The sequence below is a fragment of the Calypte anna genome, chromosome 1 (genome assembly GCF_003957555.1).
Source record: "Calypte anna isolate BGI_N300 chromosome 1, bCalAnn1_v1.p, whole genome shotgun sequence".
Classification (NCBI taxonomy): domain Eukaryota; kingdom Metazoa; phylum Chordata; class Aves; order Apodiformes; family Trochilidae; genus Calypte; species Calypte anna.
Genome location: NC_044244.1, coordinates 22,500,126 through 22,524,791, shown reverse-complemented (window position 1 = coordinate 22,524,791; position 24,666 = coordinate 22,500,126). Strand labels below are relative to the sequence as shown.

Sequence of the window (24,666 nt, the reverse complement as noted above, 5' to 3'; positions counted from 1 at the left end):
GTACAACCAAGAATGATGGAGACTTTTACAACATTTAAAGGAATCTGGAAATATAAAGTAGTGTGTGTGGTTTTGCATAGACAAAGAGAATATTACAACCATTTTTGAGGCTAGCCAGATTTTCCATCCTGTACTACTTTGCTCATCATCAACCATTTCCTTAAGAAAATAATTTTCTGTGCTAGGTCACTTCTTCGTTTTTAACAGCTTCAGGCTATGGGAGGAAGGACTGCAGGAAGTATGCCAGTAAAAAATGTGTCTTTTACAAAGAGATTGAGAAAAATGTACAATATCTTTGTAAAAAATGTGTCTTTTACAAAGAGATTGAGAAAAATGTATAATATTTTTCTTATGAAAAAGAAGAAAATTAGTCTTTTCTCTGAAAGCCCTAATATATCCTCATTTTGTATCTGGAAGCTCAAAGGATGAGGTAGCTATGATTTTATTTTATCAACCCACTTGCTGCATAGGGCAAGTGTTTCTGAGGCAAGTTCTTACCACCATGATCTGAAATAAAGTGTGCATTGATTTTATCTGCATGATTTAGACTACTGTAATTATTTTGAATGGAAATCCTGTAGGCTCCAATAGGGCAGAAACTTCTGTGTGAGGGCTGTAATGTTTTGTGTCTTTTATCAATCACTTACTCCTCCAAATCTTCTGAATCCCATTTTAAAATCAAATTCACTTGCTTTGCATAAGCATTTTAAAAAGTGTTTTGCTTTTCTTTGGACATACATTGCAGACAATTTGCGATTAAATTATTTCACTTTCTTTCTCTTGAACTACTGCCTGCAATCATGCATGCTCATTGCTTCAGTATGAGGGAAAAGTTCTTCATAGCAGAGCACTGAGGGCTGATCAGAGCTTTCTCATGCTGCTGAGCAGCTCTGATCAGCTGGGCTGGCAGCAGCTGGAACCTCCTGACTTTCATGTCAGAGCTGCCCAAAGGTCAGATTTTAAGCATTTATAGGCCTTTCAGCCTCCTCTGTGTTTGTGGGCACAGTGTGACTAGCAGAGCCTGTTGTTTCCTCAAGCCTTAAGCAGTCCTGACAGAGTGATGAATCTGTGCAACATCACTTGTTCAGCCAACTAATGGCTTCTAGTGGACATGGTATTTGTCCTAAAATTCACATTTTAACATGATGAGAAGCCAGCTTTGGCCAGCATGCTGTCTCAGAACACCTCCACAGCTTCCTTCAAGCAGCCAGCGTATCACCCATGCTCACGCATTTGTCCTTGGTGAATCAGTTTCCTTCGTGTCACACATTTTTGCTCTTGGCTTAGCTGATGAGTTCCTTATAATATTTGCAGAGGTGACTGCACCATGGTGTATGATGAATCTGTGTCCCAGGAGGATACTGTTAGGTTCTTTTTATGTGTCATAAGGATACTGCATAATGGGCTCAGAATATATGCCTAGAGATGGAATAGTTATAAACAAAACAAACCAACAACAGCAGATATAGAAAAAAAAGTTGTAATCACTTTTTAAAATGTCAGGCTTGCACCTGCACATCCTCATCACACTTTCATATATATTCTTTAAAACATGGACCACTTTCTGTTTGCTGAGCAGTCCACAGAAATCACATAATTGTATAAGTGTCATTTCTGCTTTGATAATAAGATATCACAGTATAGGAGTACATTTAACTAGCTGCTCTTTTAACCTATGATATAATAATACACACATTTAGGACCTGTTCTAACTAAGCAGTCCCTTGATGTGATTGGGAACTGAAGACTGCAATTTACAGGCTTATACACTTGGCTGATTTAAAGGTAGAGATACACATAGGAAAAAAATATCTCTGTCACTTCCAGAACATCTTTCTTCTTCCCTCTGACATCTTTCTATCACCCTTGAAATAGCTTTTCTAGTCATCAGAAATCATCGGGTTTTTTTCTAGAAGCAAAGCACAGCAATGCTGGTGTGTGTCAGGAGCAAGGCTTTCTGTCTCTGCATAAGGGCATCATATCATGTTCATCAGGCTCAAGTATCACTTTTTGGGTTTTTTGCTTTAAATGAAGCCTCCACTGGTGCTAATTAGTAAAAGTTAAATGAAAAATGCTGTGAAACAATACTTTTCCATTATAAAGCCCTTCTGAAATACATTCAAGTTTCTTGTTACCTATTTGCTGTCTCCTTATACACTCCAAAGTTTACAGTCTTCAGAGATGCAGATTTCCCATATGAAATATAACTCTCCTACCTTACCTCCTTTCTTCTTCCTGTGCTATGGTGCAATTTTCATGCAAATTAGCACAGCTCACTGGACTTGAGGTTCCAGATGCAGCTTCTCCCTCTCAAATTAGATTGTCTCTGCATGAAAGGAAAAAGACAGACCTAGAGGGAAAAAACAGACTCCAGGCTGTTCCCTTGCCCTCCTTCCCCTCCACTGAATGCTGTGACTACAAGGTGAAAGTCAGTTTTCTTGTCACTTTGAGAGCTGAGACCTCTTGTTTCCCAGAGGCCAGAGCAGCCTGGCCTTTTTGGCGAGGACAGCCATGTCTCTCTTTTACTGGTTAGGCCTTTTCTTCACATCTTGGAATAAGTCCTCCTGGAACAATAAACCCAAGAGTCCAAGTCACTGTTTCCACACCCAATGCTGTAGCCACTCGTGATGCAGGTGCAGTGTCATGTTATCCATGGCCATCATCCCTATTGTCCTTGAGAGAACCAATTGAACTCAACAGGTTGGAGTGCCCTTTGAAAGGTGCCTCCCTAAAATATAGCCAGTGAGGAGAAAGAGACACTAAATTTCTGAACACTGCATCTCCCCTGCAAACCCTTTTGCCTGCAGCTGTGTAGCATATTTCACCAATTGCATTAAGCCTGTGCACTGCCACAAAAAGATGGCCAAAAACTTCAGTTTATTTTCTTTCTCAGTTTCCTTTTTTTGCTTGAGTGAAGCTATAACATATGAATACTCAGGAGAAAAATATCCTTTAAAAATCGGCAATGTAACTCTCAAACCTCAAAGGCCTACAAATGTAATCTGATTTTATTGGAAATGACTGACCAGGTTTCAAGCTGACAGCAAGCAGCCTTTAAACACTATACAGGCCAACAAACCTGCAGTTTAAAAGGCAAAATCTTAAGATGAAGTGCAGCTTATGAGATGTTGAACTAAATATTTCTTAAATATGACTTATTTAGCAACTTTTTACCCTCTGCTTCTATGAAGGTTGTTTTTACATTCCACAGCTCATGTAGGAGGCTGAGCCAGGAGTAATTAATAAAATATTAATGCTTTTCATCCCACAGGATGTATTGTTTATACTATCACAGATGCAGATTACATCTCAGATCAATGAAGCAATTTTTTAAAAACCTCTTTCTAAAGCATCAGTTGCAGTCTAAGTACAGTTGTCCACAATAGTTATATCACACAGCAAATTAGGAAATATACATCAGGAGCTATTATTTTAATGGGAATCTTGTAAGTTTTTTAAACAATATAAGTAGATGCCAGACTTGCAAACCGATGACCCTCTTTGAAGTAGAACCTCCAGCACAGAGAACAAAACCACTGTTGACTTGTGCATGGCTGTCAAGTTAATGCTTCACAGAAACTCAGAACACTAATCACCCTCTTGCATGTGAGTTCATCCTTCTGTTAGCTCCCTCATAAGGTATCCCTTAAGCAGTCATTAGACCAGTGCAGCTGAAAATTGGTAAATATGTTTTCAATGTGAACTAACACCACTTCAGTCCTAGCCAAATATGAAGGAGACAGCATTAGACTGCTGATGTCACTTCGTGTCCTGCAATATTCAAAAAAACAACATTTTGTTTTCAAACCTATTAAAATAGAGTAAGATCTTATATATCTATGCTTCAGCAAATGCCCAGTATTTACAAGGATGAGTACTATAAAACTGTGTAAGACAGAGGATGAAAACTCTCTGTCCTAAATAGCTATTTAAGTAGCACATCTGGAGAAATGCAACTGCCAAATTTTTAACAAGTAACAGCATTAACAGGGGAACCATTGTGGGCTGTGTAAGGACAATATTTATTTCCTTCAACTAATAGTTTGTCCTAATAGCAAACTAAATTCTGTACCAAATTAAAGGCAAGATCGTGCTTTCAATGGGGCTCTACTTATTATGGAACAGGGACTTGCCATCCCTAATCTGAAGGGGTGAGTTTATGCAGATGTACAGCTGCAGCCCAGTCAAATGGCACAGGAGTGCAGAGTGTGCAGGGCCAGGGAGTAACAGCCCCCCTGTACTCTGTGCCTGGAAGCTGAGGCTTATTTGAGCAGTGATCAGATGTTCTCAGAAATGTGTTTTAATTAAATTCGGCTCAGCTGAGAAGTGAGGCAAGGACACAGTTGTCAACAAAATCCCTCCTTGATATGTGACTGAATGAGTCCCTCAGAGTGTCCATCAATATTGTGCTTTGGTGGGATGGCAGTAATGTTACAGGTTGACAGTGCAGAGGCTGGCAGAGTGATCTTCAGGCTCTGCTTACTGTCATTGTCAGTACGGTCATGGAATACAATTTTCCACCCTATAGAAAAGTTTGCACAATTCATTCCCAGGATTTGTGGGGCCCATAAATGAGATGAGGTGCCCAGGATGGCCATGCAGCATCCTTGTAATGCCCCAGGAATTCTAATATAGCTTATTACAGCTCTGGTGAAGAAGCTTTCTTTCTGACTGGGCTTCACCAGTATGTTTTTGGGTTTTTTTACGAGGTCCTGCATAATGCATGAGTAGTACTATGTATTTTCATCAGTGATCTAAATGATGGGACAGTGTACCCTCAGCAAGTTTGATAATGATGTAAAACTGGGAGAAGTGCTGAGGGACCTCAGCAGGCTGGGAAAATGGACAGAGAAGAATATCATGAAGTTCCACAAGGAACTACACAAGCCCAAAGCCCCACAGAACAGCCCTAACCACCAGTACCTGCTGGGAGCCAAGGAGCTGGAAAGCAGCTTTGCAAATAGAACTGGGAGGACATGGTAGACACTAAGTTGAACATGAGCCAACAATCTGCCCTTGTACCAAAAAACCCCCAAAACCAAAGCAAAACAAAACACAAACAAACAAAAAAAAAACCCAAACTGCTAATGATAACTTAAGCTGCATTAGGAATGTTGCCAGCATGTTGAAGAAGGTGACCCTTCCCTGGTGTTCAGCCCTGGTGAGGCCACACCTGGAGTGCTGTTCTGTTCTGGGCTCCTCGGTACAAGAGAGATGAGGCCATATTGGAGAAAGCCCAGAGAACATGGGGAAACATTTTTCACCTGTGAGGATGACAGAGCACTGGCACGGATTGCTGTTTAATCTTCATCCTTGGAGATACTAGGATACTGTGTAAACACCATCTTAGCAACTAGCATAAATGTTTTTGGGTTTTTTTGAGTAGGAGGGTTCAACAATGACCTCCAGAGTTCCCTTCCACTCTCAGGCATTCTGTGGTTCTGTGATTCTGTGTAAGAATCTCACACAAAAGGAAAATCATTACTGGAAGGAAATACAACAACATGGCAAGATAAGAGATGACAAGGATGAGTGAGTCTCAATACAAATCTGTGTGACAAGTCTCCACAGAAGTTCCAAAGACTACCTCCAGTCAAGGAATTATTTATCAGAACTGTCGTGTGACAGGATATTAGCAAAAGTAAGGAGGTAATATATCAAAAAACTAATTTTCAACAGATCTTCTGTGACTCAGAGTCACAGACTGGCAGTATTTTCTGCAAAGTCAAAAACATCTTTTCTTTGCTGAAACAATTCCATGGAAACTCCACCTACTGATTCTTCTAGATTTGATGTTTCCCCACAGGGAGGTAGGCTGTACTGGAAACAAGAGATTCTGAATATTATTCCAAGATAAAGCTTGTTCTCATGAAGAAAAAGGTTGTTGCTGCCTACAGCAGAGAGAAATTATTTTAAAAAATAAGTTCACAATTATATATTCAAGAAGCTGTCTCTGCATTTTCTTTGAGACTTTCATGTACATAGAGCTTTTTGCATTGCTTTCCCACCCTTGGGCTCCCACCTTTTTCTAATCTAATGTGTTATTCCCTGCTTTGAGATTGATGCAGAAGAATCATATAATTCACCCACAGAGTTTTTTGATCACACCCTTCAGAATGAAATCTCTTTTTAAATGTCATACAAGTCATTCATGAGTGGGACTAATCTTTTCATATCTTCAAAACTATACCAGGAGACATATTTTCAGTACTTAGGCTTTAGTATACCTTGCCTGGGCTGTATACCTTAGCTAGAAACTCTGTCTTTGTATCTCCTTTTCAACCATCATAATCTTTTGCCACACTTTCCACCCCAATGTCCACATTGTTAATCCATAGCTACCCTGCTTAGTCATACAGAGATCTTCAAAGAATGAGAGTATTGGGAGACTGTGCCACATACACTATGTTGCACTGTGCACTTGGTAAGCACAAGTGAAGTTCTTCCAGAAAAAACGGGAGAAAAAGATGTTTTAAAACTGTAAATGGTTGGTTTTTACTTTGCATGACCTAGACAAGATTATTTTTCTGATTTTCCGGATTATCATTTTTTATATGCAACCTGAGAACATAGGAATTAGATTTGGTACAGTCTTTGGCCAATAGTCACAGAATTGTGTCAGAAATCTCTTAATGCATGTAGTGCTATTTGATGCTGCATGCACTACCCATAGTGCTGAAATGGTAAATACAAAACAACTAGAAATGTATTCTTTAATTATTTTTAATTGTTTATAACAATTACTTGCTCTAATTGTTTTAATAGTAGTGGGGCTTGAGTTGGCACAGAAATATGATCTGTTTGTAAGAACAGACTAATGATATAGATGGTGTTTTGTGGCCATCAGTACATTCTGTGAACAGAATAGTTGGCTGCCCACACAGGTTTGGTGTGAGGCCTTATTCAAATGAGAACCAAAACACCAGAGAAATGTTATAGAATAATTAAACTATGATCAGGTTTATCTGTGCCAGTGGAAGCTACATCTGGAATACTTCAAGGTACAGCTTTGAAACACAGTAGTTACTTTGCAGTAATTTGGTGTGTAGGCTTCTGAAGTGCACAAAGATTTAGCATGTCCCATTGTTCACAATTCAAGGTTAGGCAACTAATGTTGGTGCCTAAACAACACAAGGGATAGTTACATTCTCAGAACCCACTGATTAGCAGAAAGGTGCCTGTTTCACCCCATTTGTGTCATCTCTGCACCTTCCTGGCTGAATCCTCCAGTTGTTGGGCTACAAAATCAAGCTTCCCCCTCCTTATCTTCTTATGACCCAAGGATTCTTGAATTTTTAGCCTCACCGTGCCAGAGCTTGTGAGGTGGGTATAAAGGACTTGTTCTCTTCCCTTTTCAATAACCTTAGTCCTTGTCAGGGGGAATGCAAACTATGGATCATGAATAATTTTTGGTTTTTTGGTTGAGTTTTTTCTGCTTTCCTCTTGGTGGTGTTGGCTGCACAGTCTGAGGGTCACTAGGTACATACCATGTCTCTAAGGCTATGGCAAGGTACGACCAGTCTGCAAATCCAAACTGGCCTTTGATTTTGGTTGCTCAGCTTACTCAGCCTGGCAGCACCTTCCCTGTCAGATGGTGAGAGAGTTTTTAGAGTTTGATGAAAATTTGGGAACGTGTGAATTTTGTTATGGCTTAGTATCTTGAGCTTGGGTAACTATTTTTCAATTATCTCCACAAGTGGCATGTATTGTAGATATTTTGTCCTAGCATCTTACAGATGTATTTTTTGTTATGACTGTCCAGTTCTTTGCAGACTGAAATGGGAAGATGCGTGTCAGAAAAACTTTACTGAGGAATAATTTGGTAATTCTAAGTATATTTTTCAGGACAACATAATAAAATAACTTTTACATTCAAGATAACTTACTTAAAGTAGCATAATTTATTTTTTTTTCTAAGCATAAAAGTGATACTTTCCACCAAAAGGGAAAAGGAAAGAAAAAGCAGCAGTCAGTAAATTTTCACTAAAACTCACTCTGCTCACATAGAAGCCCTCCCAAAGTGTTTAGATTCTTGAATACTTGTGATTTCTTCATATTGAGATAACTTCTGTGCATCCAATCTCCTCTTAAAACTGGCTAATTTCCTTTTTTTGAATGATATCACATTACTGTGTGGCAGAACGGAATTGCTTCTTTGGTGTCAGGAGAGATTTGCTGGATTATGTTAATGTGTCAGGAATACCATGTGTTCCTCTTGCTTCTGCTATAGTAACTTCCTGCATGAAACAGATAAATAAACCAAAAAACATGCCTTAAATTCATCCAACTGAGCTAGAGCTCTCCCTTCTTTAATTGTTTACATAGTGAAAAGAAATAAAGCCTATATTTCCAGGTGGTAAAAAGTACCCTATATATTTGATAACTAAATAACAATGTGAAGAAAGAACGTAACATGTTCTTCTGATCTTCTACTTTCCTGCATGTACAAACTGAAGAGCAATATATTTTTTCCACAGAGAAAACAAAAAGAAAAATGATAACACAAATCTTGATGGATGATGATTATTCTTTGTACTAGACATCAACAAACAAACAAAAAAAACCAACTAAGTCATTAGGAGTTCAGTGGCTTTAAAAAATATTGATACGAAAACTGGAATCTCCACTACAAACTTATGGCTCAGAGGGAGTAGCTTAGACAAGAGTTTCTGTTAGTTTCTCAATACAAGCAATGCAATGAATTGATTCATATTTTCAGAAAATATGAAGTAAAAGGCAGGATAACAGCAGGATATTTTTTTTGGCCAGCTTTATCACCATAAGACTCACAGAGGGACAAGAGCTTACTGACTGACTGAGATGGACATGAGACCACAATTGCCAGAGATGCATTAACCATGAGTCTCTGCAGCAATTAATGCTGCTTCTGTCCTCATTTCAAACAGTTCCACTGTAGGATAGAACAGAAAATGTGTGAAGGGAAATGCTATTAATGGACAGTGAGCTCCCCAGCTGAGGTGAGTGGCACCTTCTGCTATACATTCTTAAGAATAACTACTCAACATTGAAAGTGACTTTGAAATTCCTTAATACTGACATATTTTTGAAACTGGTCAGGCCTCTTTATAGGGCTGCAAAGGAAAAAAAAGATTTTCACATGTTTGTGGAAGAGGTATTTGAAAGGATGAACTACTATGTTTTTACACTGACATCACGTGAAGGCTGTGTAAAACCTCACACAGAGGAAGAGTTGGTGAAGAGTGGTTTTGGGGACATGATAGTCTCAAAAAAAGGTTACTTGCATAATAGTATTATTTAAATTTAATATTGAATACTACCAGAGGAAGAGTCATATACATTCACTGCTATGGCAATTCTCAAAGTATCTGTTACAAAGTTGGTGGACAGAAACATAATAGTAACACTGAAGTTATAGATAGTCCAAATAAAGTAATACTATTAGTGCAGGAAGGTTTCTGGAATGTAGAGATAGAGGGGGGTTTATAATTTCTTAAAGATTTTCTTTTCATTCCGTATGGAGAGGAAAAGAGAATTAAAGTTTTTGCTGTTGACTGAAGTCCTTGCTAAAGAATAATTTTATTAACTAGAACTGGTTTTCTAAAGTGAAAAAATATAAAAGAAATTGTGTAGATAAGCATGCACACAGCTGTGGCTCTGTGTAAGAATCCCATATGTCTCAATATAATACTATACAACAAATTTCTGCTCATCACCTCCTCTTACCCTTACCATTATGCAAACATAATGATATTCCCATAGAAGTGTGGTATCAAATCCTACTAAAAGATTATTTTAAAAATCTCACTTGGCTATGGTATTATGCTTTTCTGAAGATATGTAGGAGCTTCTTTTTATTATGATTGAAGCCCAGTAAATTTGAGAACCTGGGGAGCAAAAGCCAGAGGTTTTTTCCATGTCCTTTTGGATATTAGGGTAATATATATGCTGGCAGCTGCTGGGACTGACTGGCCAGTGATTTAATCCAGTAATCTTTTATCCCTGCATTTGTCTTGCTTTGCTTAATTTTCATCTAGTCCTTGCTTTTCAAGATCTTCATATTACTCTTTACAATTGAAATAAATGCCTTTTTGCTATTCAAGGGTAAAACGGATATTTTTTTTCATGGATATTTGTGGGATTTTTAGCATCTCTGATTCCACTGGTGCTGATCGGTAGTGATTTTTCTACGTATGCAGAGCCGATCTGATCCAAAGCTCTAAGAACCTATTTCTGATTTATTTATATAGTCCAGTAGGCTTTGGATCAGAACTTATGACTGTGGCCTTTATGAGATGCATTATTCTTGTGGATAGGCTGGTACTGACAGAAGCTATTTCCTGGGTGATAGCAACATAATAATGCACATTTGGTAACAGGGTAAATGCCCCTGTGGTGTACAATCTCAAGACTTTCCATGGAACTAAACAGGCTGCTCATTAATATTTAATAGTCCAGGAGGGAGGGAGGAAAGAGGGAAGGAAGAAAAAGAAAATCAAGAAAGTGGGAAAGAGATGAATGGATTGGGGAAGGAGGGAGGTCAAAACAGAACAGGAGAGAAAAGGAGACCATATTGATTTTCTCAGTGAAAGCCAATATTGTTGGATGTGTTGATCTGTTGAGAATGTGAGAAAGAAAAAATTACAGTCTCTCTTTTAAAATTCCTTGTTGTATTTTGTTTCCATGTTGAGTGCCCAATTCTGCCACCCAAGATAATTGCCAGAATAGAATGGAGTCTACTTTGTAGTAATGAGGAGTGAAAAGCAAAGACTGTCATAATACAATTCATTAGATGTTGGTCTGTACTCATAAAAATAAGGTTTCTTACTGTTGAAGGGTTTCATTGTGCTCATCTCCTGGGACTACATCGACTGTCACTTATCAGACAGATGCTAAATGCTGTGCTTGAAGTAGATTATTGCTTCCTCATTCTTTCCTCCAGCTGATGGTCCTTTAAAGTTCATTTTTGTGGTTTGTTCAACATTACTGCAAGCTTTGAGTCTACACAATTTTTGTCATATGTAGCAATTGCATTTCTAATAGAATGGTACTAGCATGACCTGGGGCAAGGGAAATACCTACATAAGCTTCATATATGCCCATGTTCACCAACAGAAAGTTGGTGAACATTTATTCTCTGTGCTGTAGTTGTAAGTCTGGAAGTCAGCCTTACTTCCAGGAAGCATGGCTGAACTGTGATGGGGCTGTTACAGTGTCAGGAAGCTGTTGCTTTTATTCTGCAAATCAGGGTGGCTTTAGAGGGCAAAGCCTGTCTTCATTCCATTTTATTTTTCCTTACTTGCTAGCAGTATGCCAAATAGCTCAAAAAACAGGAGAACTGTCCTTATGGAAGGCCAAATAGACCATTGCCATCACCATGACAAAAAGCTGACAGCTAATTTTGTGATATACAGCATGTAAAAAATTCAAACGTGGGGTATATAAAATAAAGTCATGGGCCCTGTCCCTTAGCACTGGCCAAAAGGCATTACCTATTACTTACACTAAAATGGATTTCAGTTCTGTTTTCAGCTCTGGTTATTTATGATCTTGCAGTGATCTTTCTCAGTCAACAGTGTCATATTCACTTTAATGAGTTAATTTACCCCAATTACTAAGGGTAAAGAAACTAATTATTACAACGTGATCTCCTCAGAGCAAGATTTAGAAGCATTCAGGGCTTCTAATTAGGGCCTCACAAATTGGGGAAAATGAAATAAAAGCAGGAGGAAGAATGTGTTTCTTTTTACTAGACATTTTCCCATTTGGCATTGTACCAAATTTCCTTCCTTAATACTTACTTGAAAAATAGATCTTAGGTCTTAGCAGTGCATTGATTATAAAAAAATTACTTGGCAAGTTTTCATTATATATTGCTACATGATTCTTTAGCAGCACTTATGTGCAAATTCAGGAGCAATAGGATGACAATAGTGGAACAGAGGTATCTTAAAAAGTTGGCTGAGTTTCTCCCATAATCTTTCTCCTAGTGTAAACAGCTATGCCATTGACTGCACTGTACATGGAGCATCAGTGATAATCTGTATTTCTTTGGCACAGGAGTGTTTGATTATATATTTTCTAACTAGCCTGCAATAGTCAGGTTTATCCGGGAGTGAAAGGAGAAGAGAAACAGCAAACAGTTGCTGTATTGAAAGAAGGCTGTCCATTGGTGTTTAATCCTCCTATGCTTTTTTCTCAGTAATTCACTTAGTCTGACTATAAATCATTATCAGACTGACTCCTAGGAAGAGAAACTACCAGACAGCAACTGTATATTAACAGATTACAGTTTTCCATTTTATCTCAACATCTGTAGTTTACTTGATCTGATGTTTTGGCTTTTCCTTTCTGTTGGGCTAAACTGAAAAATTGAAACATTTTTCTCACTCAGTTGCTTTTTTTTTTGGTTATTTTATTGAGCATAGTCTGAGTGATGTAGATGTGAAGGAAACAAACTTTGTTTTAAAGTAAATAAAAAAGATGAAAGAATGATTCCATCATCTGAAGATAACATTGTTACAGTTGTTATCACTGTTAATCATTTTTCTGATTCATATTCTAGAGTTAGATTTTAATAAGGGGTTAATGGTCCAGCACATTCTACATGTTCAGCTGAAGATAGGGTACTGCTCTGCCATATTTTAAGCACTTTTGTGGACACATAAGAGAATACACAGAACACAGAGTGGGTATGTTAATACTTGGATACAAGAATGAAAAATAAGGCACTAAACAAACCAGCAGATTAGATGTCTTGGCATACCTGAATACAAAGCAACTAGAATTTTTTGTTCATTCTCTTTATTTGAAATATTACACACTGCAATAGTGGAACGTACTGAATTCATTTCTGTCATTGTATGAGTGCAAAAAAAATCCATGGGATAGATATATTTGGCTCCTGCTCATTTAAAAGTATGTTACTTTATTGGTGTTGAATTTTGAGGATTTAAATGCTATTGAAGTTTTCTTTGAAGTGGCCATCCAGTTACCTTGTGGGCTGACTGTCCTATACACAGCCAGTATAATTTCATTTTTGAACACTTGACCTCGTCATTGGCAAGCAATTCAGTCTTGGAAAACACACAAGAAATTAAATCACTAAGAGAGGCATAGTAATTGGCTAAACTGAAACCTGGAAGAAAAAACTTCTCTGTAAACTTTTGGCTGTTAAAGTCTGGGATTTTTCAGTCTGAAGAATTTTTATAAACCTTATGGGACTGATCGTCAGCCAACAGTCTGTAAGACTAATGGGGGATTTTTGAGGGGAAAACCACAAAATCTAAAAATCCTTACAATGGAGTTCAAGATGAAGCAAAAATATTGTCTTCTACTCACTAATATGTAAAACTTGCACCTTACATTTTTTGATGACCAAAATGTTTCCCCAGAATGCAGTATGTTCTGTCATGGGCTTTGTCATATGAGCTATGGTAACATACACATTAGTACTGGCATCACTTCTTTCTTTGGAACAATAGGGCACTCATCCAGAATGTGAATTGAAATCTTTCTTCTGCATTAGAGAAGGTGTTGTGCAATTTTTGGTAATAAACTAGATGCTATAGCTATTAATGGTATGAAGCATCCTGAGGTTTGTGGGTTTTCATCTCCTGTGTTCATCCACTTTGGGTGCACTATCTAAATAGTGAAGCAAACTGAAGACCAAAAGAAAGAATAGCTCTACAGTTTGGTTTTCAGAGAAGTATTGATTTGGCTTCTAAATTTAAACTTTGTCCCAATGAGTACCCACATCTTTTCATGGCCTTAATTCTCATTTCTCATATCTTAGATAAAATGCATTTGCTCTGAAAAAAAACCTTGACATCTCTTAACATTTCAAAGTGGTAAGTCAATAACATTTTTGATAAGGCAAATCCATTATTAACAGTCCACACAGAGGGGATATCCTTCATCTCCTATATGTGTCCAATCTATATTTATGAAAGTAATGATATCACTGGGAAAGCAAAAGCTGATGAAAAATGGAGAGGAAATTAAGCAGAGGCAAAGAATCCATGTATCTTTTCTGCTGTCTTTCATCTATCACATAAAACCCTAGCATGCACATCAGTTTAAATCATGAAATAATAAATGAATGCAAATAAGAATGCAAACTCCATGATATCAAAACAACAGTTACTAAAGGGAAGTGCTGGAAAGTAGAATTTTTCAAATAAAACTCCTCATTTGTTCAATTTTCTGACATCGTTATCAATCACATATAGCCTAAAGTATTATTTTTAAGATCATATTTCTCCAGAAACTGTGTCCTTATTCAGTACACAAAAGAAATGCAGACTATTTATTTCACATATTCAGAATCCCGTTCATTGGATTTGAAGGTTACATTTAAATTCCTTATGTGTATTTTCCATTGATTTAAAAAGATGCCTTCAATTTTGCATAAATCCTCTATTGCATTCAGCCAGTAGAGATGGGTGGCAGTAAGCAGCAGTGCTGACACGGAGGTCATAGCCCAGCAGACACACACAGAGAAGTGTGTGAGGATGCTGAGGAGCCCCTTTCCTGACAAGCTGCTGGGAGGACCACTCAGTTTCACAACTGGTCTTCAGCCCTGCTCACTCTTTCCTGCTTGCATATGGTACCGATACAAAGAATTGTCTGACAGATTGCAGTCTTTCAAGTATTTTTGAAAAAGACAGAAGCAGAGTTACACCTTGCGGACCAGATCTTCTAAAGAGAGCAGTGAATGGAAGTGGAGGATGAAAAGTGAATTGGATGCTTGCTGCAGGGGTAGGAACATTGGAGATAAGGATGAGGAGCAGAGTTAGGTATGAACATTTCCTATAAAGAAAGGGTAGGAAAATTTCTTTAGGTATTCTTCCCTAATCAAGAGTGCTAAAGGTGGTGTAGACAGTCTTTCATTTTGTTTTAATCTGCTGTGTTCAGGCTCATTTTTATTCATTGTGAATTGTAAGTTACTTCTTCAGAACTGGCTGCTTTTTTTGTGCACTCTTCAAGTTCTATCATGCAATTTTTTATTCTCCTCAGATTTCCAAAGCATAGTTTGGGGGAATTAATTTTTGAATCTCAAAAAAATCTCATTTTTCAAAATGGCTGGCAATGCTTTGATTTGTTTTCCATCATATCATGTACAGTAAAGCAATCTGTTCTTGTATAAAAACATTTAGGTCTTCAGCTTTTACTTTGGTTTTCTGCAAGCCATGTAAATTTCAGCAGTTTCACCATCTGCTGCCTACCTTGGCTGCATTTAACTTAATGCTTTAGTTCAGATTGGAAGTGGACTTCTGAAGCAAACCTCCTGTCTGCTCCCTGTTTGCTAAGCTTTGATTCACAAGATGGAGTTGTCTTACAGTGTGTGGCTTGACTTCATCTCAACTGGACCTTAGCAGGAAATGTGTTGCAGGAATGTACCTAATGCACTTCAGCAGCCACCAGGCATTCAGTCAGCCACCAGGCATTCATGGGACTGGGCAGAGCTAGGCTGAGGTGAAAACCTTCTGAAGGACATGTGGTACAGTCACCTGGTCCACAACCCCAGCTGTTTCATTCAGTAAATCCACTTGTATTGGTCTGCACAACTTGCTTTACAGACACAACCATTATCTGCTCCAACATTTGGAGGATTTATGCATAAACATGTATTTTGCTGCTCAAATATAATTTGAATCATCATGACTGCACTCCAGTTCCTTTTGGAATTCCTGTCCCAGAGTGGAGCTTGCCACTGATTTCCTGTACATTTCATTCCATAGCTTTTAATCAGTGCTACAACTTTATAGTTGTTACACGTGTGATTTTCCTCTTGATGTGCAAAATGTACACAGACTTTGTTCATTGAGATTAATAAAATTTTTACCTTAGAACTTCCACACTGCCTCTATTTTTCAGTGCTGAGATCACTTCTATGTCTGCACCTGTAAGCAATGATGGTGCTCTTTGTTTCTGTAGCTTTTTCAGCTACATCACCCGCTGGACCACAAAGAAGAAAACTTATAAAAAGTTCAGTAATTCATATTTACCACCAGGAGAATTGATTTAGAGCATTTAGTTAATTTGTCATAGATGAAATTCTTATCTCTTGTCTTCTGCAACCATGAAATACTTTTAATTTATCCTTGGTTGGTTTCAAGCTAGCATTCATACTGATAGGACAGATATTTTTCTTTTTGTTTGCCAGAAAGTAGCTGAAACAGTATTTGAATCTATTTCATACAGAGAATATATAGATCATCTTGGTGAGTGTATGGCAATCTGCAATTACACAAAAATCACTGTTCTAAAGCTTTTCTTGCAGCATAAAGATTCATAGATGCTGTAAGTTTTAAGTAAGGTGTAAATTACAAAGTTTTTAATGAAAAGATAGTTGATTTATTATAACCACTTACTTGACTTAATTGCCTTTTTTTCTACACAGAAAAAAGGTAAGACATTATCAAATCTTTCTAGCAAACCATCCCATAGGATTCAAGGTTTTCTGAGGCCCAGGAAATAATGTTCTTCATGTCACCAAGCCTTCTATTTTCCATTTCTTTCTGTCAATACTTACAAAAAGCTTCATATCAGAGTGAAAAAACAAACTTCCTTGTTCAGGCCATAGCATCACCATACTGCCTACCCCTACCATCCTACTTAAATCCACATGCCCTGCCTCAGGTCATCGTGATGGATTACAGTGTTGACACAACGCAGTCTTCTGGGAAGAGCTAAGATTACTGTTGTTAACATTAGCTTCATGCTAGGGATTTGTTATATTACACGCTGAGGCACAGATAACAACTATCAAGTGGAAGAATTTACATAACCACAGAATATGAAACTTTGAAAGTTGGAAGGAGATTATATAGTTTCTCTAATTTTAATGTCTGTTTTTATTGAATGTGATAGTGCAAAGTAGGAAATTTAAAGGGAAAATGCAAAAATAGGATAATGACATTCATCAAAAGAAGCACGGAAGGTAGTATCCAAAAGTACACTGGTGGGAGAGAGAAAAGGATGGTATTTTCATTCAGTTCTTATGTCAGTGGTGGAAAGAGCAGAATAAGAGGAATGAGTGTGGGGACGATTTGTGATGATGTTATGGAGACACTACAGGTGAGCAGTGGGAGAGGATATGGCAGTGGATGGAGAAAGGAGATTTCTTCAACTTTGGACCAAAAGCAGGAGCCTGGGGAAGTCTTGGGCTGTGGCAAAAGAAAGACAGAAAATAAACAGAGCATGGAGTGGGGAGTGCAGCCTAACTCCAAAGCACATCCATGGGCAGCCAGCCCAGCCCAAACTGGCAGAGACTTTTAAAGAGCCAGGGAGGGCTCTAAAGAGTTTGTTGCAGCTTGGAGGTTCACCAAGCTGGCTGAAAGCAGTTCTGGAAGCAAGAGCCTGTCTGCACAGATGCACTGGGCAAGCTGAGAATTGTCTGACCATGTTCTGAGGCGTTTATGCTTAAAAAGTTAATAAATATTATATTTAAATAAAATTTGCAACTTTTGTTTTTAAAAGACATCAGTATTTGAATTTTCTAACAAATAGAAGATTTGAGCAGGTTAATCTCAAAGTGTTGGTTAACTTGGACTCAGGATTTCTTAAGGGAAGATTTTAAGAAAGAAAGTCAAATACTAGGCACTCTTTGTTTAAGAAAAGCACATTAGAAATCAGGATGTTGCATTATTTTCCCAGGTGATAAAGTTTACCTCACAGCTAATGTCCAGGACAGGCATGACTTGAGGGGGAGCTGGAAGCTTACCCCATGTGCCATTCTCAAGGGAATAACTGCTTGCTTGGCACAGGGTTCTAATCCCCACCTGGAGGGTATTCAGATTCATAATCCTATGATTTAAACTCATTTTGGTGTGCTTGACTGTTGTGCCTAACAGTTTCTTCTGTTTACAAGAAGTAAATGGGTTTATTTACTATCTGACCTGTAGTCCTGATATGACAAGGTGATACTTGACTTGATACTTATTGAAAAATTCAGTTTAGATTTGTTTCTAGTTTAGATTTGTTTTTTGCCAGCTCTCCAGGTGAGCATCTTGTATTGCTGCCTATTGTCATGGTTACAGGACTGCTGCATCTCTTCTCCTCTCTCTGATTTTTCAGAGTGCAACACGAGGGATGTCCTTGCCTGGGGTACAGTATAACAGAACTTCCATTAACAGACTGGGATGCAGCACAATGGACTTTAAATGAGCTCTGGCTCATTTCAACACATCTGGTAGAATTCAAATGTGTGCACTGGATGCACTAATATTAGCTCTGAACTACTAGTAAGTGGGAAGATAACTAAAGCAATTATATTTTCTTAGGTCTCTGCAGTCAAGTGTTGGTTTTAATTAGCCCTTTGAAGTGTTACCAGAATTTCTTGTCAGGAAAAAATATATGTATGCAAACACATAAACACACATAAAATATTGTGTTATTTATATTGCTATATTTTATAAACAAAAGATTCTCAGAGCAGCTGCTAGCCCCTTACACCGATCTGTGGAGTACTTCAGCATATCTTGTGGAAAATAATCAAGTCTTTGGTGTTGTCTGTGTCCATGTTGTCTGTGCCTGAACCAGGCACAGTGAAATGCCACACAGCCCCTGTGACCTGCTGCAGCTCAGGACCTTCTGCCTGCTCTGCTGGGCAGCTGCAAAGGGAAGTGACCGGAGTGAGTGTGCATGGCCCTCCCACAGCAGAGCCCGGCTGTACAGACAGACCCACTGCCAGAGCATCACTAATCTTTCCTTTTCCAGGGCAGAATTGCTTTATCTTTTTCCCTCTCTGTTAGTATTTTTGGAAAAGATCTTGTTGTTTTTATTTATTAAAAAATCTTATTGTGCTGCTGACTTCATTGAGCAGGAGCATTAATGTCATTTGAGTGGTTACAGGAGTCAGAGGAAAGGAGGATTTGCAGTGATTCCCAAGTTTTTTCGAATGTCAGTGTCTTTCACATGAAGGCTTTTTCTCCTCTTGTTTCCTTTATTATTTCTATACATTATATGAGGGCTTTTTTATGGTCTCTGCTTTCCCTAGAGATGTAAGAGCATGTGTCTATGATGATCAAAATGGACAAAAAAAGTGGCTTAACTGTTGGAGGTGGGATGCAATGATAGGTGTGCTAAGCATTGCTACAGATGAGGCCTAAAAGATACTGTGATCATAGGTTGCAAACTCTTTTTTAACTTCCTAACATCAAAGAATCATGGATGCCAGATTAAGTTGTAAATGCATTTTCCTCAATGTTCTTGATTTCTAGGAACTTTGAACCAAAAGAACTGGGGAAAGAAATATTCGGCCTGCAATGGTGCCAAGCAGTCTCCTATTAATATAGATGAAGACCTCACCCAAGTAAATGTGAATCTGAAAAAACTTAAATTCCATGGATGGGAAAAAGAAACTTTGGAAGATACTTTCATTCGCAACACTGGAAAAACAGGTAAGAAGTCAGATTTCATGTTTAGAATAAGGTCAGAAAAGTGATACAGGTCAGACCAAGGACTCTTGATAAAACAATTTCATTTCACTTTTCCTTAGCATGTGCATTCTGAGTTTATCCATTTAATAATAAAAAAAAATTAGCAGGTAATAACTTCAGCAAAACATAATTTAGAAATCACTATAACATAAATGAAAAAAATACACACAGCCAGAGCCAAATTATCATATCATTACTATCACTACATCATGAGCACTTAATTGAAGCTAAACAGTAAATTAGGGTTTTTCTATGAAATAATTATAATTACTGCTACATTTCTAGAATCTGTAAGGAGTATCCAAAAATGATTTTTTAAAAGTATGAATGAATTACTAACTCCTCTGGAAGCACTTCATGGATGAGTTTTGCTTTCAAAAAAGTCAGAATGGGATTCATTTCACCTACACATAGACACCTGTAATGTAGACACTTGTGTTTGAATTACTCACTTAGACTTCTTCTTAAAGTCAAAGGAGAGAAATAGGTGTTGCTTTTATGGTCAAAATTGTCTTACCTATCTTAGAAATGTATTTTAGTAGATAGGAATTTATGCCTACAAGTGCCTATTTTTCCCAGCTATAGAAAAACTTATGGTGGCGTTTACATTGTCAGGCAAATCTTTTTACAACCACTTTGCTGTATAAATCCAGGATAGCAGCAACTGAAAGCCATTTTGTAGGAACTAATGTTTCTTGTTTCAAGCATAGGTATGGAGGAAAGAATCTCTTAACAGAGACCTTTGACCTTTTACTAGTTCCAGTGGGGCCCCTAGACCAGCTATTTTATTTTATTTTATTTTATTTTATTTTATTTTATTTTATTTTATTTTTATATATTATATTATATTATATTATATTATATTATATTATATTATATTATTTTTTTACTTTATTTTATTTTTCTTATTTTATTTTATTTTTTATTTTCCTGTCATTCCTAGTTTCTGTTCTTGACCCCATCCTGTACTTCCTACGTACTGTCACACGAGTTACTTCCCTCTTGCCCTACTAGATGAGATAAAGAGTCATATGTTTTTTCAAGAGATCCTTGAAGAAACAGTCTTTGAAATCCATAATAGTGAACTGATCTTCCTCATCTATAGCAATTCAAGGATATAGGAACTTCTGAACTCTGCAGTTAAAATTGTCTTCAAGGTCCCAAGGAAAAGAACGTAATGCAACTTTACTCCATTAGTGATGTTTTAGAAAGAGGTTAAGCAATTTACTGTCACAGGAGGTGGGAAAATCAAATGTGGGGCTTATTCCACCCTGCTCATTCCCATCCAGAAGACAAATGCTCATTCCCATCTACAGTTTGTGTACAGTTCTGCCCAGCTTGAAGTCCTGTCATTGCCATCTCCCACGGGAATTTTCTCCACAGCTCACAGGCAGGAGAGTCTTCCTAGAAATTGGCTAAAATATTTTTTTCATGTGTTGCCTCATTTTTTGTATCTAGCTTTACGATATTAATGGGGGGGGGTGGATTGTTTTTTTCCTTTTTTCTTGAAAATACAGGTGATTTCAGAAAGCTATTTATTTCAGGAATTTCTTTTCTTACTCAGATTTCTGGCTGAGCCATTTTTCTGAGCTTTTCTGAGAACAGTTCTGTGGCTACATTCAGACAACAGGAGACCAGCATAAAAGTGCACTTCACTAGATGAATTTTATGAATAGCAGCATGAAATGAAACATACTTCTCCATGCTAGTGGTGAATTACCTTGCTTGTTATTTTGCTTAAATAAGCAATTTCCTCTCCAATTGGTAAAGAACTACAGGGAAAAAGTGTATATTTACCTTTCAGCACATAATACTGAAATACGAGAGTCATAAGTGCCTTGGCTGGCTTTTGTATTAACTCTTCTTTTCTTCTCTCCCCCCTCTTCCTTTTTTTAGTGGAAATCAACCTGACAAATGATTATTATGTAAGTGGAGGTGGCTTAGACACTGTATTCAAAGCAAGCAAGATCACTTTTCACTGGGGAAAATGCAATGCGTCATCAGATGGATCAGAACATAGTTTAGAAGGACAAAAATTTCCTCTTGAGGTAAAGTGTGGAATAGAATTTGATGATTTTGACTTTATGCAAAAAGTAATGCTGATAACTAAATACCTTCATTTATCATTTGATTAAAATCTATTTTCTAATGGAATCATTCACTTAGGTACAAATTAATAATATTTAAATTATGAGTTTTAGAAGGACAGTGGAAGGCATAATTCTAGCCTGGCAGCAGCATGGTAGGAGCCACCATGTGGGATCAGGTTCACTCAGAGGCAGCCAGGCCAGCACACCACTGGCTGGTTTGGCAGAGTAACTTGAAGCATCATGGGGATGGGGTGGAGGAGAGGAGCAGCTCTTGCTGAGATCAACAAGGGCACTCTAAAGACTGAACTTTGGACCCTTAACAGGGCATTGTGATCATTTTCTAGCTAAAAAGATGTAGCTGTGGCAGGGAACTCTTGTTAGTCCTCACTCTGAGCACTCTAGACTTATATGTCAGAGGAAAGCAATAGAGCCATCCTTGTTCTGTACTTCATGGAGAGCTTTCCCTGAGCTGTGTCAATTCTTATGCTTCATTAGCCATTTAAAAATTTCCACTTACACTCCACCTGTCCTGCCAAGGCACTGAAGATAATATTCTCCTGCATCATCATCATCACATGAAAAGGTAGTCAAAGTAGGACATTCCTGCATTCTTCATGGTGACCTGGCTATGGAGGACATTGCCCAATGACATCCTGAGGAAGAGAGGAAACGGAGCAACAATCCCAGTACCCATAACACAAGTCAAATGCGGGCACAAGATACCTGGCAATCTTTTGCTACCAGTGCTCCTCTACACTTAGTTGAAGGCAGACACTGTAGGGACATCTTTCTTTATTATTAATGTTTTACCACTGATTTTGAGATTCATCTCACCTAAGTACTCTAGGTTAGATGTCCATCATCAGTAAGTTACCTTGGCTTACTGTGTTATCCAGGGAGATCATTGTTCTCCTGAATGGTTAACACTTGCATACCTACTGGTTTTCCAGGAGAGGTTGCTTCTAGACACCTAACAGCTGACGAATCTGATTGTGTCTTCAGGTAATGCATGGGAGAAAGATTAAACAAATCCATATATTTTTAATTAAATTTATTCATTGGACATTTTCTTCTCAGATTTGGGATATAATTACATTGATTATTTTTAAAATTTATTGTAAATATAACATTGGAATATATTCTTATTTGCAGATGCAAATCTACTGCTATGATGGAGATCAGTTTTCAAATCTCGAAGAGGCAATTAAGGGAAATGGAAAGTTAAGAGCTTTATCAATTTTGTTTGAGGTAAGCAAAATACATCTTTGTGTCATTAAGGAAGCTTTGAAACATGACAGATGTTCAAGCTGAATTTAACTGGATCCAGAATGTGATCACCAAGTTAAAAATTTTCATTTATCTGTCTAATTTATTCCTACAGAAAAGCAAATGAGCAAAAAACTTTTGTTCTGCTTTAGCTCACTGATAATTTTAGTGGTAAACTGCAACTTTCAGGTGTTTTTCATTAAGCCTGTACTTTTACAACAATGCAATTTCTTTTTAACAGATTGGACTAGAAGATAACCTGAATTATAATCCAATCATTAATGGAGTAGATAGTGTTAGTCGCTTTGGTAAGTCTGCCTCCACATTTTATTGATTACTGATTAGACTAAATTTCATTTCTGTGTAATTATGAAACCTAAAGACATCAGGGAGCATGGATCTCTAGAGCTCAACTGTGTCTGTTTTATAAGAAACACCAAAAGACATCTGGATGGACCAGAGAGCAGAGCGGTCACCAACCATATGACATTTAGTAAGACCAAGACCTGGATTCTGAAGCTGGGATAGCTCCTATGTAAATCTGAAATAATAAAATTATTAGCAGGATTCAAATCAAATGTTGACGTGGACTTTGAGGTAGTTCATGAGGGGATCTGGGCTCCGTTTTAAACTCACTTTAACAAAGAAAAATGGCTTTGCAGAAGAATAAACATGGGTGACCACTGTCTTGTACATGATTATTTTCTTAGGTGATTGCTATGACCTTAAGTAAATTGCTAACTTTGCCTCAGTTTTCCTGCATATAATGACACTTGAGTTTTATAAAGCACCTTATGACTGATAGGTAAAAACAAGGTAAAAAGGTTACAAGCTATCAGTTCATAATCTTTGTGTGCCATCTTCTATAAACATGAAGCAGAATGAGTAATACAGCAAAGTAGATACTGTCCTACAACCTTGGAAGGAGCTGTAAACTATCAGCAGCAAGATTCAAGATAAAGCCACTACATGACACTTTAACAATGAGTAGAATAACATTTTCTTGAATAAAATGCAAATGAGCTCTGAAAATTCAGGTCATGACTAAATCACATGTTTCCTCCTGAAGAAAAGTGAATAGCACTCTATCATTCCTTGTCTACAATGTACATGATCTGTCCTTGTCAGTCATATCTATATTGTGCTTATTGGAATCCCAGTTGCTCAGTTCTCAGACTCTGCAGAGGACCAGTCCTGTTCTTTCCAGGCAAACTCTCCATTTCTCATCATTCTTTATAGATGTTTAATTTGAGAGTCTAGGCTGTCAATCACATGAAAGAGCATTTTAAAATCCAAAGTTGCAAACTGTGTGGCAGGAGTCTTACTATTAATGAGAAGTTTCATGTGCCAAAGCATTTATATAAAATGATTATGAGACTGGCCATTCATTTTTACTGAAGGAAGAATGTATTAACTATGGAGGTACCACATAGCAACGATGGCTTCTTTCTGAAGGTTGATTAACATGTTGAAAGGAGAAATGGAATGATGGGCTTTGCTCCACAATGCTAAATGTTCCCCTTTCATGACACATGGATAAGGGAGTGGGGTGAACTCTTAAACCTTAACACAGTGAAAGAGTCACTGTACTGAAGAAAAGCATCAATAATTTGTAGTAAAATGTTAATGTAATTTTCTGCTCTCAAAAAATTTGTAAGGAGTGCTGAAAACAGTCATGTTAGAAACCTGTATAGAGCTCAGTAAGCAACATACCTGTAAAACCACAACTTAATGCACAGTCTGAAAATTCAATAGCTGTTCTTAAGTAAATCCTTATCAAATAGAAAGGAATTCAAAATATATAACTTGAGATTGAAATAAGGTATATAAGGATCTACATAATTCCTGGATGTAAAAGAAAATGTAAAGACAATAATGATAGTTGT

The 24,666-nt window shown here is 37.5% G+C and overlaps 1 protein-coding gene across 1 annotated transcript in view; it reads left to right on the top strand.

Moving 5' to 3' along the window:
• Positions 1-24,666, top strand: part of PTPRZ1 (protein tyrosine phosphatase receptor type Z1) — an 87,807-nt gene that overhangs the window by 11,005 nt on the left and 52,136 nt on the right. Inside the window, 4 exon segments of the mRNA XM_030446856.1 lie at positions 19,206-19,385; positions 21,321-21,472; positions 22,667-22,762; positions 23,022-23,088. Coding sequence (XP_030302716.1) covers positions 19,206-19,385; positions 21,321-21,472; positions 22,667-22,762; positions 23,022-23,088 — 495 coding nt within the window.